The sequence below is a fragment of the Hyperoodon ampullatus genome (assembly GCF_949752795.1).
Source record: "Hyperoodon ampullatus genome assembly, chromosome: 1".
Lineage (NCBI taxonomy): Eukaryota > Metazoa > Chordata > Mammalia > Artiodactyla > Ziphiidae > Hyperoodon > Hyperoodon ampullatus.
This window is the reverse complement of record NC_136914.1, coordinates 138,918,749-138,936,636: the sequence shown is the minus strand read 5'-3', so window position 1 is coordinate 138,936,636 and position 17,888 is coordinate 138,918,749. Positions and strand designations below refer to the sequence as shown.

General features: G+C 37.3%; 1 protein-coding gene across 2 annotated transcripts in view; it reads left to right on the top strand.

Moving 5' to 3' along the window:
- The window catches only part of INTU (inturned planar cell polarity protein), a gene marked incomplete at both ends in the record, with an annotated part of 80,041 nt that extends 62,243 nt beyond the window's left edge, over nucleotides 1-17,798 (top strand). For both annotated transcript variants that reach the window (XM_079712816.1, XM_079712815.1), the window contains 7 exons: nucleotides 4,601-4,663; nucleotides 5,496-5,717; nucleotides 6,343-6,798; nucleotides 7,818-7,915; nucleotides 12,272-12,461; nucleotides 15,263-15,420; nucleotides 17,687-17,798. In XM_079712816.1, the coding sequence (XP_079568942.1) occupies nucleotides 4,601-4,663; nucleotides 5,496-5,717; nucleotides 6,343-6,798; nucleotides 7,818-7,915; nucleotides 12,272-12,461; nucleotides 15,263-15,420; nucleotides 17,687-17,798 (1,299 nt within the window). The remainder of the gene's footprint in view (nucleotides 1-4,600; nucleotides 4,664-5,495; nucleotides 5,718-6,342; nucleotides 6,799-7,817; nucleotides 7,916-12,271; nucleotides 12,462-15,262; nucleotides 15,421-17,686) is intronic.
- Nucleotides 17,799-17,888: the final 90 nt, after the last annotated feature.

The following is a 17,888-nucleotide window of genomic DNA, read 5'->3' as shown; positions in this document are numbered from 1 at the left end:
AAGCTATGTCAGTACAAAGACCTGTAAACAAATGTTCATAACAGCTTCATTTTTAATAGCCAGAGACTATTCAAATAACTCAGGTGTCCATCAACCGGTGAATAGACAAAACAAATTGTGGTATATTCATGCAATGGAATAATATTCAGCAAAAAAATTGGCAGGGGGTATTGATGGAACTGTTCTCTATCCTGATTTTGGTGGCACACAGCTGTACACATTTGTCAGAACTTGCAGAATAATTCACAGTGAGTTTTACCTTAATTTAAATAAAAAGAAGGGGGCTTCCCTGGTGGCGCAGTGGTTGAGAGTCCACCTGCTGATTCAGGGGACACGGGTTTGTGCCCCGGTCCGGGAAGATCCCACATGCCACAGAGCGGCTGGGCCCGTGAGCCATGGCCGCTGAGCCTGCACTCCGCAACGGGAGAGGCCACAACAGTGAGAGGCCCGCATACCGCAAAAAAAAAAAAGAAGGATTATTCTAAACTTTTTGTGAAATTAGATTTAAGATTTAATCTTATATTTTAATTCTGTATTCTTTTCTTTAGTTGTTTTAAATTATTATTAAGGTATAATTTATATTCAGTACATTCTTCTGTGCCCTTTTATAGTCGGTCCCTCTCCCTACCCCTGCCCTCTGGCAACCACTGATCTGTTTTCTGTCCACATGGTTCTACCTTTTCTGGAATGTCATATAAGTTGAACCACATATGATAGATAATATTTTGGGTCTGACTCTTTTTTAAGTAGGAAGTTAAAATATGTCTTTTTATACAAATATTACATGAGTACATTTTTAGGGAGAAGTACAAACAACAAACATAAATCTAGCATTTTGCTAGACCACTCATACATCAAAACCCGCCCTATTCTTAGAGTTAACCATTGTTATCAGTTGATATATATTCTTGGTAACCTTGTGTTTATGATCATACACTGAAGTAATTTTGTCTGATAATGTTCAGTATAGATGATGCTTTCACACTGCTAGTAGCTATATAAACTGATGCAACCTTTCAGGAACGCAATCTGGCAAAATACTTTAAAAATATGTATCCTCTGATCTCGGAATTCAACCTCCAGGACCTTATCAACTAAGGAAGATATCAGGGATGTACACAAAATTTCTTTATAGGAATTATCTGCACAACACTATACCCTGAAAAAATTACTGGAAACAAATTAAAATATCACATTATGGAATCTGTTAAATAATACATCCATTAAAATCATGTTGGGCCTCCTTGGTGGCACAGTGGTTGAGAGTCCGCCTGCTGATGCAGGGGATACGGGTTCGTGCCCCGGTCCGGGAGGATCCCATGTGCCGCGGAGCGGCTGGGCCCGTGGGCCATGGCCGCTGAGCCTGCGCATCCGGAGCCTGTGCTCAGCAACGGGAGAGGCCACAACAGTGAGAGGCCCGCGTACCACAAAAAAATAAATAAATAAATAAAAATAAAGTATGACTATAAAATCATGTTTAGAAAACTGTCTATTGATATGAAAAAATGTTCAAGATCATTTTCTAAGGAAAAAGCAGGGTCCAAAACTATACACATAAAACAGCTTGCCCACACCCGTTGGGATGGCTACCATTAAAAACAAGCAAACAAACACCCCAGAAACACCAAGTGTTGGCAAGGATGTAGAAAAATTGGAACCCCCGTGCACTGTTAGTGGGAATGCAAAACAGTGCAAATGCTATAGAAAACAGCATGGTGGCCCCCCAAAAAATCAAAACCAGAACTACCACATGACCCAGCAATTCCATATACTCAGAAGAATTAAAAGCACAATCTTGAAGAGACATTTGCACACCCACATTCACAGCAGCATCATTCGCAACAGCCAAAAGGAGAAAGCAACCCCAGTGTCCGCCAACAGATGAATGAACAAACAAATAGACAAATCCATGGAAAATACATACAATGGAACATGACTCAGCCCCAAAAAGGAAGTAAATTCTGACATAGGCCTCAACGTGGATGAACCCAGAGGACAGATACCACACTAGGTGAACCAAGCCCATCATGAAAAGACAAAGTAGGGACTTCCCTGGTGGTCCAGTGGTAAAGAATCCGCCTTGCAATTCAGGGGACACAGGTTCGACCCCTGGGCAGGGAACTAATATCCCACATGCCAAGGGGCAACTAAGTCCACATGCCACAACTATTGAGCTCACACACCTCAACTAGAGAGCCTGTGTGCCTCAAACTACAGAGCCCACATGTCCTGGAGCCTGTACACCACAGCTAGAGAAGAGCCACAACTAGAGAGAAGCCCGCACACCACAATGAAGAGCCTGCGCTGCAATGAAAGATCCCGCATACCTCAAGAAAGATTCCGTGTGCCACAAGTAAGACCCGATGCAGCCAAAAATAAATAATAAATAAATCTTTTTTAAAAAAAAAAAAGACAAAGTAGTGCACAATTCCACCCACAGGAGATGCCTAAAGTAGTCAAACTCATAAAGACAGAAAGTAGAAGAGTGGATGCCAGGGGCTGCAGGAAGGCGGGGGGGGGGGGGGGGCGGGGAATGGAGAGTTGTTTAACGGATACGGTGTTTTAGTTTTGCAAGAGGAAGAGTTCTGGAGATCTGGCTGCCCAACAGTGTGAATGTACATAACACTACTGAGCTGTACACTTAAAAATGATTAAGATGGGCTTCCCTGGTGGCGCAGTGGTTGAGAGTCCACCTGCCAATGCAGGGGACACGGGTTCGTGCCCCGGTCCGGGAAGATCCCACATGCCGCGGAGCAGCTAGGCCCGTGAGCCTTGGCTGCTGAGCCTGCACGTCCAAAGCCTGTGCTCCGCAACGGGAGAGGCCACAGCAGTGAGAGGCCCGCGTACCGCAAAAAAAAAAAAAAAAAAAAAAAAAAAAAAAAAAAAATTAAGATGGTAAATTTTATATTATGTGTATTTTACCATGATCAAAATTTTAATTAAAACAATTTTTAATTAATTAATTAATTTCTATTTCATGCTTTTTTAATATTACTGAACACCCACTTAATCGCATTCCAGAGAAGGATGACATTTCTGGGGCACAGAAAGAATGGTATTCACAGCTATTTCCCCAATCACATTTACTACCATGAAGCCAATCAGAGCTTCCAGACCCTCAAAAAGCTTCCAGTGAACTTAATACCTTGTTCTTAAATATGAGGACAGTAAAGCATCACAAGAAATATCTTTGACATAAAGGCAGTCAAAACAAATGAAAAACGGTGGGCCTGATTTCTTTCACTTAGCATAATGCATTTGAGATTCATTCATGTCTATATCAGTAGTTCAGTCCTTTTTATTGCTGATAGTATTCCATTGTATGATGATATCACAGTGTTTATCCATTCCCCAACTGAGGGATATTTAGATTTTTTCCAGTTTTCAGTTTTCCTTAGGTTTTGTTGTGTTGTTTTTTTTTTCAACTTACAAAAGTAATGCATGCATATTGGTTAAAAATAAATGCAAGCATGGCCATTAAAAACAAATGTCCTCCCTCCTCATCCCTCTCCCCCAGTTCCATCCCCAGTTACAACTGCTTTTACAGTTTGGAATATATTCTTCCAGACCCTTCTCTATACACATACATACCCCCATACAAACTAGCGCATATGTATATACATACATGTATATAATTGGGGGTGCTGTTTTTAACAAGACTTAGATCACAGTGAATATTTTGTTCCACAGCTTGCATTCTTTGCTGAACAATGTATTCTAAAACCTTTGTGCTTGCTCATATAGATGAACCTTATTTTTTTAAACAGATGTATGATATTTTGTGATGTGAACATAACCTTATTTCCTTAACCATTTTCCATTGTTGAACTTTATCTCCAGTGTTTGCATATTACAAATTCTACTCTTAACTTTTTATACAAACATCTTGAATCTCTTGTTCAAGTATTTCTGTAGATTTCTAAAAGAGGAATTACTCAAAGAGTATATGTATTTAATTTTTTTTCTTTACGTACTGCTCAGTTGCCCCCAAATAGGTTGTACCAATTTGTACTTTCAAAAATAGTATATGGTAGTATTGGATATTTTAGGTGATGTCCAGTAGAAGCATTTTGTCTTGGTAGATTTCTTTCAATCCCTCTTGGGGTAACAAATCTTATGTTCTACTCTTAGATGTCTCTAATCAACATTATCTTACAAGAATCAAAAATAAGATTGTTCTCAGTCAAAAATAAATATATAGGCACCTTATGTCTCACCCTAATAGCCTAGTATATTGATTTCTAAAGAAGGCACTATGAAAAGTTCAGTTACTACAAGGACCTGCTGTTCAGGGAACTATATTCAATATCTTGTAATAACCTATAAAGGAAAAGAATCTGAAAAAGAATGGGTGTGTGTGTGTGTGTGTGTAACTGAATCACCTTGCTGTACAACTGAAACACTGTAAATCAACTATACTTCCATAATAAATAAATAAATACCAAAAGAAGAAGAGATAAGTTACTAAAGAATGTAATTTCCATTTTAACTGTTGTAGCTTAACTAGGATTTTTTTAAATCATAAAATATATATATATATATATAGTTATATATATATAAAATTTTACACATATATAATCCACTGTGGTTTTTCCCCCAGTCTGAAGATTACTATGACATGAGACGGCTATATACAATTTTGGGCTCTTCTCTATTTTACAAGGTAAGTTGAAGCTTGAAATTTTTATGTATGTCATACTGCTATATGAACAGACCTAAAGTAAATTTTCTCAAATTGTTACAGACATGAAAAATACATTTAACTCTTTTGCTCTGAATGTAGATACCATAAAATTTAGATCTTAAAACAAGACTTGTACCTACATATTTACAAATACAATAAATATTTCTGGTTTCATTACATTTTAAAGCATTTACAAACGTGTAAGAGAGAAACAGTACTCAAAGAACCAAGTGTATATGAGAGAAGAGCAATACTACTTTGTTGATTTCCTTTTGCAATCATGTGTTTTTTTTTCCTTATCTTCAGAAAGTAACTATGCATCTTTCTGGTAAATTTTTTAACATTAAGTAGTTGACTTCCATGTAAAGCAAGTTAAACATCAAATGAATTTAAGTATTTTAATTTTTAAAAAAGATTTTTAAGCACAATATAAAACATATCTAAAGAAGAATCAAACAATACAGAACTGTAAGCAGTGAAAAGTAAGTCTCTCCCCACCTCGACTCCTGCTTCTCTGCTTTTCATCTTCAGAATTCAGTGCTTTGGTAATTTTGCCAAATTCTCAGGCTAGTGCTACTTAGAGGTGATCTTGCTTTATGCTAAAGTGTACCTGTTATAGACTTAAGTTATCCCAAATACTTGATGTCTAGTTGAAAAAAACATCTATTTTTACTATGTCTTCATTTATTCCATTTGAAACTGGAATATTTTAAGCCAACTGAAGAAATACCTATAAAACTCTTAGAACTATATTATAGGATTATTGCTTTATGTCACTAGTTGACTTTTATTCTCTGTGGTTAAATTCAAGGGTTATTTGATATGCAGTCATTTGCCTAAGGATGATCTTATTGATATTGCTGTATACTGTCGCCACTATTGCCTACTGCCTTTAGCAGCAAAACAAAGAATTGGTCAGTTGGTAATATGGAGAGAAGTATTTCCTCGACATCACCTCCAACCTTCTACAGACTCAAACACTGAAGTCTTTCAGGAACCTGAAGGGAGGTATTTTTTGCTAATTGTTGGCTTGGTAAGTTTACCTTAGTTTTTCTTGGGATTTTTTTTTTTTTTTTTTTTTTTTTTGCCATTTACAGACTAAATAAATACACAAACAAAAATGATAGTTTAAAATTATAAGCATGTCAAATAGTAGTATTCAAACAAAATATGTGCCCTTATTTCTTTTGTATCCATTTAATACTCATGGAGAAATATTAATGAAACTCAAGATAAGATTTTAGCAGGTTCTTAAGATCTTTTGCTCCCATTTCTATAAAAACAGAGGTTTTATCTTCTAGTTTGTTTTGAGAAATAGAGAGAGACATGAAAAGAATATAGAACCAGAAACAGAATAAATATGTGATTGTAAATGAAAGGACTACCAATTATTGAGGCTCTTTGAAAGCTACCTTAGGGAATTTCATGTGCCAAAAGTGGCAGTTGATGGTATATCAGGATAAGGCAATGTGAGATTCGTTTTCAAGGGTGATCAAGAAGCATTGAGGATAACTAAGAAGGGAAGGGAGGATTTTTCAATAATCATCACACGATTATGCCACATGCCCATATCTGTTTAGTATTCATAAATTTATACATGCATGTTACATACAAATATTTTCATGCAGCTAAACCTATATTAATTTTTTTTCTTATAGAGACATTATATGTTGTGTGTACTATTAGAAGCTGGAGGCTGTGCATCCAAAGCTGTTGGGAATCCTGGACCGGACTGTATATATGTGGATCAGGTCAAAACAACTCTTCACCAGCTGGAAGGGGTAGATTCCCGCATAAATGAACGGCTAGCCTCTTCTGCAACCCCCTGTTTGTCTTGTGCTGACTGGTTTCTTGCTGGATCACATGAAAAATTAGATAATTTAACAACCTCACCTATCCTCAGTAGGCTACAAGGTACTTCCAAAGTAGCAACCTCTCCAACATGCAGAAGAACTCTTTTTGGTGACTATTCCCTAAAGACACGTAAGCCCAGTCCATCCAGAAGTGGAGGATCTGACACTGGTTGTGAAGGTGGAGAAGGTGTTGGCCTGAGTCCCCGCACTACAGCATCTCAGGGTTCTGATGGTTCAGAAGAAAGTGGGGCCTTGCTTAAGGTGTGTGTTCATTCAAGTGTGTACATTCTGGGAGCTGTCTCTCCAGTCCTTACTTATAACTGCAAGAGCATTTTTAATGGCAGATACTTCCTCATTTGTACTAGTGATTTTAGTCACTGTTGGCAAACCAACGATTTAGGACCAAAGAAAGAAGAAAATGTCAAGTAATAAAACATTAGCCCCTTGACAGCTAGGACATCTATTTGACAGTAATTACAAGTAGGGAAACTCTTTTATCCCGCTTTCCATGTTCAACTCTTTCTTTTCTATTCACAGTGATAACAGAAAACATCCTACTTGTGGGGCATTTGGTGGCTGATCTAATTAAATAACCTAGGAAGTGTTCAGTAGAAACAAAAGAATCAGAAACTTTAAAAAATTATATAGATAGATAGATAGGTAGATAGATAGATAGATAGATTCGATCTCCTAATTCCAAACAATAGAGCACTCTTGGAGCCCTAAGTGGGTATATTTAGGAAGTACTCACATTGGTGGTACTCATTATCCAAGTCTGTGAAATTGGTAGGAAATATAGGAGGAGGATAAGATAGGATTTGGATAGACTTAAAGAGCCCTGAACAACTCCTAAAAGAAATTGAATTAATCTCTAAGATTCAGACTTTTAACAAATATTGATGGAGCATCTACTATGTGCTATGCTACACAAAGGAGATAAAAAGATGAGTAAGATGCAGCTCTTGCCTTCGAGGAGTGCAGAGTCTAGAGAGAGGGGTAAGTATGCATACATATAAATTGTAACAAAATTTGGTGATAGCTCCATTATGGCTCCAGTAGGTTTACGGGGAGAACTGTCATGTCTTCCCATGACATGGCCCTTGGGTCACTGTTAGCATAGGATAAGCCAAGAAGTACAAGTTAGCATCAAAAATATTTAAAAGAAACATTGAAAAATAGTAAGTAGTTCTCTTAGAAGGATTTTTAGTTTTACGTAATTTCTCCTGTTTGATTCCATTCTTAGATATAAACGGATCTACTTAATAATACTTTTTATTTAGGTCACTAAAAAGAAGTCTACTCTTCCAAATCCATTTCATTTGGGGAACCTGAAAAAGGACCTTTCAGAAAAAGAATTGGATATATATAATACAATGAAGTAAGAAACTTCCTTGTTTTATTCTTTTTCACTTAACTCTGTGTCTTCGAGGAAATGTTACAACAAAAAAGTGCTATTCCATAACATATAGAGATTTTATTCAACAAATGTAATTATGATATCTCTTACATATGAAAGGTAATAGCTATGCTATTTCTTTAATATCTTTCATTATACATATAGGAAACATACTCAGATTATAAAAATTAAAAAGCATACAAAGTAATACTTCAAAATATGAAAGTTCCCACTTATGTCTTTTCCACAGGTAACCTCCCTTTTGTGTGTCTAGTTTTTACATTAGAGTTTACTATTTTTAGACTCTGGTGGATGCTGTGTTTTTGCAGATAGTGCTCAGCCCTGGGTACTCATTCCCAGTGCTTGAGAGTGATGGCTGCTAATGGCTCATACATGGCTGAGTCCCTCCCCGGCCTTGTCCTATTTGGAAGTTTACTGACTCCGCCAAGGTTACAACCTCTCTCTAGGAGTAGCCTACATCTAATGACTAATAGATAAGTAAGTACAAAGGCTTGGCCCCTACTTAAATTCAGGACAACTCTAAAAGGCCATCCAAGCTTCAGCATTCCCGGTGGTATCTGTTGAGACATCTGTCACAACTGCGGCACGGTTCAACTTCTCCCACTGCTCAGTCCTTCAGTCTTACCCCCACAGGTGTTTCCAAGCATCCTCCCTGATAAACTTCCTCCCTGCATATCTCCCGATCAGAGTCTGGGGCCAGAGAACTGAGCCTGTGACACCCTCTTTAGAAAATAGGTAAAACCTCAAATTTACAGTAAGTAGGGAATTCTGATGTAAAAGGAACTAAGTGAGAGGAGCATGTTTAACAGCTTAATTATTAAAATATGAAATGTTACATATTTACTTCTTGTTGGGCAAGAACAAGAACACTATTATGTGGTGACAAGCTGGTCTTCCTGAGCTTCATCTGCTATTTAATTACAATGTCATGCGTGGTATCAACTTGTGTAAAAAAGTCAATTGCACACTTTCTGTTTTTTTTTTTTTTTTTTTTTTGGCCGTACCACGCGGCTTGCGGGATCTTAGTTCCTTAATCAGGGATTGAACCCGCGCCCTCAGCAGTGAAGTGCAGAGTCCTAACCACTGGACCACCAGGGCATTCCCTCAATTGCACACTTTTTTTTTTTTTTTTTTTTTTTTTTAGCTTCTTGGCCTCTTCATGTTTTTCTTTTTTTTTTTTTTATTAGTTTCTGCTTTATAACAAAGTGAATCAGTCATACATATACATCTGTTCCCACATCCCTTCCCTCATGCATCTCCCTCCCTCCCACCCTCCCCATCCCACCCCTCCAGGCGGTCACAAAGCACCGAGCTGATCTCCCTGTGCTCTGCGGCTGCTTCCCACTATCTATCTACCTTACGTTTGGTAGTGTATATATGTCCATGCCTCTCTTTCCCTTTGTCACAGCTTACCCTTCCCCCTCCCCATATCCTCAAGTCCATTCTCAAGTAGGTCTCAATTGCACACTTTTATTTGAACAAGTAGACATATACAAATAGACTTCCCATTAAAAACAAAAGAAGTTCAGAGCTACCGCCTTCTTGATCGTTGAAACATTTTATAATAAGTTCAAATACATATCTCACAGAGTTGTCAGGAAAAGCCTTTTTCCACAAGTCAGGGCAAAATCAAGATAATTTGTCTACATAAAATAATGCACTGGAAATATTGATATAATGTGTTAAAATTTGGAATTTAATGCCTTCCAATATGATGTTTAATTTTTTAATAGTTAAAAATGTTTTTTAATCAAAGAAATCTAAATCAAACCTTTGTTGGAATCCTGAAATACCTTCCCCAAACCCTAGTCTTCCATTTAACAAAAACTACTGCTCTGAATTTTTATTACCTCCATATCTTATTTTTTAAATATGTATGTGTGTTATTTGGGCTTTATCTCTAGTAAAAAGAAACTTTTTCCAAGTTTATAACTTAAGTTTATATTATAACAACATAAATTTATAATTATGTTAAGCATAAAGTAATATGTGATGTAAATCATAGGCTCTCCTATTTAAAAGGGTGCTACAGATGCATATTTATTCTCTTTATTAACATGGAAAGATCTTCAAACTATGTAGTTAATTTTAAAAGTGTGATATAAACCAGTGTGTAATATATTATCCTAATTTGTATTTGTTTTTGTAAAATAAAAATATATAACATACTAAAAACAACAATATACAGAAAACATTTCATTCAGTAACCAAGTCCTATCCATTCTGCATGGATCCAACACCTAATGATCCTACCCTAGATCAAGCTCCTATTCTCTCACCTGGTTGTATTGCAATGGGCTCCCAACTCCCAGCCTACCCTGAATCCATTCTCTGCTGTAGGAGTGACCTTTCTGAAGAACTAATCTGATTTAATCTACATTTTTTTGAACAAATATTTGTCTTCCCAGTGAGTAATTGCTTGTTTGATGATTTTTAAACTTTCGGTTTATACACTCAGTGAGTTAATATACACTGAGTTGATTTATGGTTTTCAAGCACTAGACCTGCTCATTTTGTCATGGGTTTGTTTTCAGAGAAAATGAAAGAAGTTAACACAAATGTTAATTCTAAACTTCCCTAAATAGGAATCTTATTAATTAATAATTCCTATTAAGAATTAATGATTCTTGGGCTTCCCTGGTGGCGCAGTGGTTGAGAGTCCGCCTGCTGATGCAGGGGATACGGGTTCGTGCCCCGGTCCGGGAAGATCCCACATGCCACGGAGCGGCTGGGCCCGTGGGCCATGGCCTCTGAGCCTGCGCGTCTGGAGCCTGTGCTCCGCAACGAGAGAGGCCACGACAGTGAGAGGCCTGCGTACAGCAAAAAAAAAAAAAAAAAAAAAAAGAATTAATGATTCTTATTAAGAATCATTTCTGTTCTATACCTTTTCTTGAATTTGGTGACCTCAGGATTAAAATGTATGTTTTAAATTATTTTCCTTTTTGAATAATTATAATTTTTTTCATTTTGATTATTTTTTACTTGATTGAAAAAATATCAGCCACCAGTATTAATGAGCCAACCACCCTATGGCAAAGTATGAGAAAAATTTGTAGATGATCTCCTTCCCTGCCTATCCCCCGTCTCTAAAGAGAACCAAGAGCATTAGTTAGTGATCAAAAGTTATTCTGATCTTGCTGCCTAATTAGTAGTTTAACAGGAATTTTGTTATCATGGATGACTGAGGCAGTATTTAGGCTAAGAGCTGAAATATGCCTTTGCTTTGCCTCTGTGCTATGGCTGGAAGAAAAATCAACTAAATGAATTTTTTTAATAGACATTAGAATGAGAATAGAGCAGCCTGAGTGAGATGCAGCTGGGGAATTGCTGTCCATATAGTTAAAGATTGCCAATCAGGAAAAAGCAAGGTATAGTGGAGCAGAGTCAGTTAAGCTCTGACACTTAGCTATGTGACCTCAAACAAGTTAATCCAAGTCCTCTGAACATTGATTTCCTCACGGTTGAAATGAGGATAGTAATGTTTAATATCTTACAGGGTCATTATGAGAATTAAGGTATTTTAAAGCACCTACCCTGGAACATAGAAGACATTCAGTATATGATAACTGTTGCCATTATTTCATTGTTGCTGTTATTGTTGCTCTTTAGCTCTTCATACTGCTGGCAGAAATAAGCAGTATTTATAGGTTCTCCTGGCCTGTCTGAGATCTCAGTAGGGGAAGAAAGGATGGAGAAGAATAATGGAGAAGTGAAAATAGTAAGAGAACATAGAAGAGAAGGAAAACTGTAATGATAAGAAGTAGTAGAATACTTCTAGCAATTGCCATGGTATTCTAGAATATTAACTCAGCTTTGCAGTTGGTAATAATAATTTTATTTTTCTTCAGGATCATCAGTTTGACTATCGTGGTAAGAGACTTTAATGCTACTAACTGAAAAGCTTAGTTTATTGGAAGGTGTTTTTATTTGTGGTCCACGCTAGACATATCTTGTTTATGGCTTGTAGATATCTGGGCCAGACATGGGCTGTTATTCATTACCAACCATGGAAAAAGAGGAGTTTAGCCAGTTTGGGTTGCTTAGCAAAGGGATGATTAAGTTACTTGCAAACGAATTGGTGTTTATTTATCCTTGCATAACATGTAGTGTTTGCCTCCATTAAGGGAATTGATAATAACCCTAGCCTGTATTTCAGATAAGGAGGAAGAGGGAATTCAATGTTTGGCCTAGTTTCCCTTCCCTAATTACACTCCTAAATATTCTGTTGTAGTTAAAAGCTTATTAGATGTCTACAGCATTCAAAATGAAGCAACATTTTTAAGTTTACTTCTAATATCTTTTTTTTTTCTTTTCAAGATTGACATCTGGTCCTGAGAACACACTTTTCCACTATGTCGCTTTAGAAACAGTGCAAGGGATCTTTATTACTCCTACCCACGAAGAGGTGGCACAGCTAAGTGGCTCTATCCATCCTCAGCTGATAAAAAATTTCCATCAGTGTTGTCTCTCCATTCGTGCAGTTTTCCAACAGACATTGGTTGAAGAGGTAGGGCACTGCTATAAATATAATTTTCTGCCAGTTTATTTCCAGACCTCTAAATATTCTCTCTAAAACTCTTTAATCAATATGTCCAGCAATGACTGTTTTGATTTATTTTTTTTAACAGTCATTCCATCTACCTTGAATGCCAAAGGATTATATTCACTGTACTTAACTTTAAAACTTTGTTTCATAATTCTGAGTTTGATGTCCCGGATTACTATTTCAGGAAACGGTGGACCTGTGTGTTTTCTATAGCAAAGTAGAACATAGTAGTTTGTAATGTAAACTTGCCTCCCATATTTGACCCAACCATTTCTCGGACAGTTATCTTTACCACTTGGTAACTGATAATTCTTTAAGTGTTCAACCAGCAGGATAAGGTATTTTGGAACAAAATGGAATAAAGTATAGCAGTAGGCGCAATACTGTTATGTTTCAGCCACTTGGCTGGTTGGTTGGTTGCTTGCTTGCTTGCTTGCGTGCTTGCTTTTCAATCCAGGATGAAGTTTCATTTAATATTGTACCTCTGGATAAGCAGTAATGTTGTATACAATTAAAATATCAAGTAGATAGTTTTAATAGCAGGGAAAGATAAGTATTGATTTCTTGAAAAGGATAAACATACAGAAGTTTACTTGTGACTGGTCAAACATCATACTGCCAAAAAAAAAAACAAAACTCCCTGAAGAATGATTGTAATGTACATAGCAATACGTGTACTAAGGATACTAAATTTGTGAAGAATTTAGGCTTAAAGGTAGAAGAACATTGGGCTGGGAGTAAGGAATCCTGGACTGAGCCTTATAAATTCTTCCTGTCTTCTCAGCTATAAAGTGAGTGAGCTGAATTATATCATCTCTTAGGACTCATTCAGCAGTAAAATTCTTTGTCTTACAGGATTTCTTCTTCGAGCTATCAGAAATTGGTATTCAACAAAATGTTATGTTTGACTATATATCTCTATGTGCTTTGCATTCTTAGGCTCCTCCTTTCCTGTTTAACATACTGATAGATTCTATAAGGTTTATTTCATTAACTTACTTAGTAATATTTGGTAATATAAATTAGGCTTCCCCATATTATTTAAATATTGAGGTACCTACTACACACCAGATACTACTCAAGATGCTGGGGATACAGCAGTGAACAAAACAAAGTCTCTTTCCTCATGAAGCCTGTATTCTAACAGGGGAGGCTAATAAATTAGCAAGCAGTGTAATATATCAGGTAGGGTAAGTTTCAAGAGGAGTAATAAAACAAAGTAAGGTTGAGAGGTGGGGGTAACTATTTTGAAAGATGCCTCTGATCATGTCAAGTAATATTTGAACAGAGACCTGAATAAAGTGAGGGACCAAGCCATGTGGCAGATGTGGAGGCACAGCTTCCAGGCAGAAGGAACAGCAAGTACAAAGCCACAGAGGTAGGGTGGCTGAGAGAGCCCTGGAATGGGCTGAGTAGGGACAAGAGTGGTAGCAGTTGAGATGGCAAAGGTAGCAGGGCCAGGTCATGTATGGTCCAATAGATTAGAGAGTCTGGGCTTTGTTTGGAAGAAGATGGGAGGTTCTTGGGCAGTTCTGAGCAGAGCAGGGACATGATCCTTAGTTTTGAAAGGATCACTCATGCTACTGTGAACGAGCTTGTAGGGTAGAGAGGGTGGAGGCAGGGACCAGTTAGGAGCTGTGGAAATTCTCAAAGCAAGAAGTCAGTGGCTTCTGGATCTTGAATATATTTTGGAGGATGAGCCAAAAGGATTTGCTGATGTCTTAAATAAGTATTTTGAGAGAAAGAGCAGAATCAAGGATCACTCCACTGTTTTGGCCTGAGCTTTACAAAAAGTCTTTATATTCCAAATGAGTCACTGGTTTGCTAATGATTTACTCAGTGGGAAATTTAGAGTATGCTTCAGAGGAAGAGACAATACTGCTTTAAGTATATGTGTTTTAAGTATATTACAAAATCATCTATTCACTTAGTAACTCATTAGTAATCTGTACATTACTGTGTATCAAGCACAGCTGCTTTCAAAGAATACAAAGATGAATAGCATATTTTGTCTGCCCTGGAAAAGAGATTTTAATGTACTGGGAAAAACAAACCTATAAACTGATGATATAATATAGCGTATATATATATACATATACGCTATATAATATAGCGTATATAATATAATATAATATAGCGTAAATACTAATAAGGTAGGGCTGTGAACAAAATGTTCCCTTGGAGAGTCAAGAGAGACTTTATCCATGAAGTCTCTTTTAGGAGATGGTATTTCAAGTAAGTATGAGGGGACTTCCCTGGTGGCACAGTGGTTAAGAATCGGCCTGCCAGTGCAGGGAACACAGGTTCAAGCCCTGGTCCCAGAAGATCCCACATGCCGTGGAGCAGCTAAGCCCGTGCGCCACAACTACTGAGCCTGTGCTCTGGAGCCTGCGAGCCATAACTACTGAGCCTGTGCACCACAACTACTGAAGCCCGCACGCCTGGAGCCCGTGCTCTGCAACAAGAGAAGCCACAGCAATGAGAAACCTGCGCACCGCAACAAAGAGTAGCCCCTGCTCGCCGCGTGCAGCAACGAACACCCAACACAGCCAAAAACAAATAAATAAACAAATAAATAAATGTATAAAAAATAATAATAAAGTAAGTATGAGGAAGAATAGAAATTTTCCTGCAGGTAAAGAGAAGAATGTCATTGCAGGCACTTAAAGTATTACGATCAACCAATTCAAATCTATATATAAAACGTTTTAAAGTAACACTATTAATACCAGTTAATATTAATAATACCTATTAATTTACAGAAGAAGAAAGCACTAAATGGTGGAGATCATTCAGGTTCTACAAATTCAGTGTCTTCTCTTAACCCTGTGAAAGAACATGGTGTATTGTTTGAATGCTCACCTGAAAACTGGACTGATCAGAGAAAAACACCACCAGTTATGGCTTACTGGGTAGTAGGGTAAGTGGAAAAAAATATTAAAAAGTGACAGAAAAATGGTAATGGAGATAAACATGTTCAGATATAGGCATGGAATTATTAATCTAACTATAATATTTTAATGTATTTTAGAATTTTATTTCCTAAGTATCTCCTTTAAATTGCTCCCAACTCTTTTTCTGTTAAAAAAAAAGAAGAAAACTTATTCAGTTATCTTACAAAATTGTATTAGTCATACACTAAAAGGTAATGAGTCTACACTTTCACTGCTATTTCCTTCTCTCTGTCCCTACTTCTTTTCTTCCCTCTCTCCTCCTTTCTTTCCCTCTTCTCTTCCCCTCTCCTTCTCCTACCCCCAACTAACTACAAGACCCTGCCCTCCCTGGCCCCTGCCCACCTGTCTGTTTCCACCTCCTGTCACTCTCTTCCTCCGTCCACTGTGCACAGTCACATTGGATGGGGGATGGTCTACTTCTTCACCTTTGCATATCTGGCTCCTGGATATTCAGACCAGTGCTAGCGTGCCATCCCCTGTTAAAGAGACAAGCCATGATCTCTTGCCCACATTAAAGTGGCTACTTGGTTATTCTCTGTTCTATCACCCCTTTATTCTTAATTTTCTTGTTTGTTTATGATCTTTCTCCCCGTCACTAGAATGTCAGATTTATGAGGTCAGGAATTGATCTGTCTTGTCCACCACTGGCACCTGCACCTGGCACACAGTCACTTGATAAATATGTAAGGATTTAGTAAATGGAGCTGTGCTTGGCAAAATGTGGTGGTGGGTAGGTGGACTGGCACATGCAAAGCAAAACACAGTCATTGCATCTGATGGTCTTACATCTAGCAGAAGAAATATGAAACATGCTTAAATACCTATGTATATATGGATGCAAATTCTATGGAGATAGAGAGAAAGATAGCTGGCTATATATAATAAATTAGGTAATACAACCAAACACTCTGGGAATTCCAAGGAAGGGGGGGAAATCTAAGCTGAGATTATAAAGAAAGGCTTAGAGGTTCCATTGATCTGCTTTAGAAAATTAATTGGATTTTGGATAGAGCATTCTAGGAAAAGGATGGGATGAATAAAGATCCAAACAGGGGAAATCATAAGGCATGGCAGTGAGTAGACTGGTTTGCTAGAATGGTACGGGAATAGCATATGCAAAGATGAAGTGAAAGATCAAGCTGGAAAGCTAAGTTAGGACCACTGCAGAGAGCCTTCAATTCCTGACTAAGGAATTGAATTTTGAGGAAAATATTGAGCCACTGACAGTTCTTTGAGTTGCGGTAGAGAATTGGTGGAGGAAGGAGCACAGAGTAAGGTGGGACTAATGTTACTGGACACCATCATATAGTACTAAGCTGTATGACAAATGCTTTACAAAGGTTATCCAAAGCAGTAATTCCCATGTGCTGGTCCATGGGATTTAGAATCACCTGAGTCACTTATTAAAATCAGAGATGCCTGCACCCCAACCCAGACCTACTGAACCATAATCTATGGGAGTGGGACTCTGTATGTTTAGTAAGCTCACTTGTGATTCTGATGTGTAACCAACCAAGCTTGGGAGCATCAGCATGATCAAAACTCAGTGTAGTGTGATCAGAGCTGTGCTATTGGAAGATCAAGCTGGGAGCAGCAAATGAAAACAGTGTGGACACAGGAGAGAATAGAGATAAGAAGACCAGTTAGGCACACATGCAGGTGTACAGTGGAGCCTTAACTACATTCACAATTGGAATTGAAAAAAATCAATAGGTGTTGAATTATGACAATGCTGATCTATGTAGAATAGAGAAATTTAAGGAAGTCAGGCAGAACTACACCTGATTTAAATGGCTTGATTTGTATACATTAGTATTGATTAAATAGACTAAAATTTTAACTCTTTAAGACAATCAAAGTTTCAATGTTAATCCCAATTCAATGTCTAATAACTATTGTACTTAGAATGATGGTACACCATTGCTGTATTGTAATAATAATGACTACATTTAATACTTTAAAACTGAGGGACATGATTATACATATTGATATAATAGGCTTTTTACACTCTGGAAAAATAAACATAATTGACCTAAGGCATATATTATTTATTTTATAATAAATCCAGCTGCATTTCCCCCTACTGTAGATTTAGATTGGTGGTTTTGGATTTCCTACTTATTCTTTCAGAAACAAAAGAAATTAAGTAAAATAAATTGAAGAGTTGGAGTCTTTTTCCTTTGTTTTTTGTTTTTGGAATTTCTGAAATGAGTGTGTTCTTTTCCTCTACAGGAGGCTCTTTCTTCATCCCAGACTTCAAGAACTTTACGTCTGTTTTCATGACTCAGTCACAGAAATTGCCATTGAAATGGCTTTTAAATTGTTCTTTGGATTAACCTTGTAGCTGTGTTTTCTTGATGTACAGCAACACTGCACAGACCATAAAGTAGTGTTAGAACTGCTGAAATCCATTCACAAAGAGATAAGGTTTAAC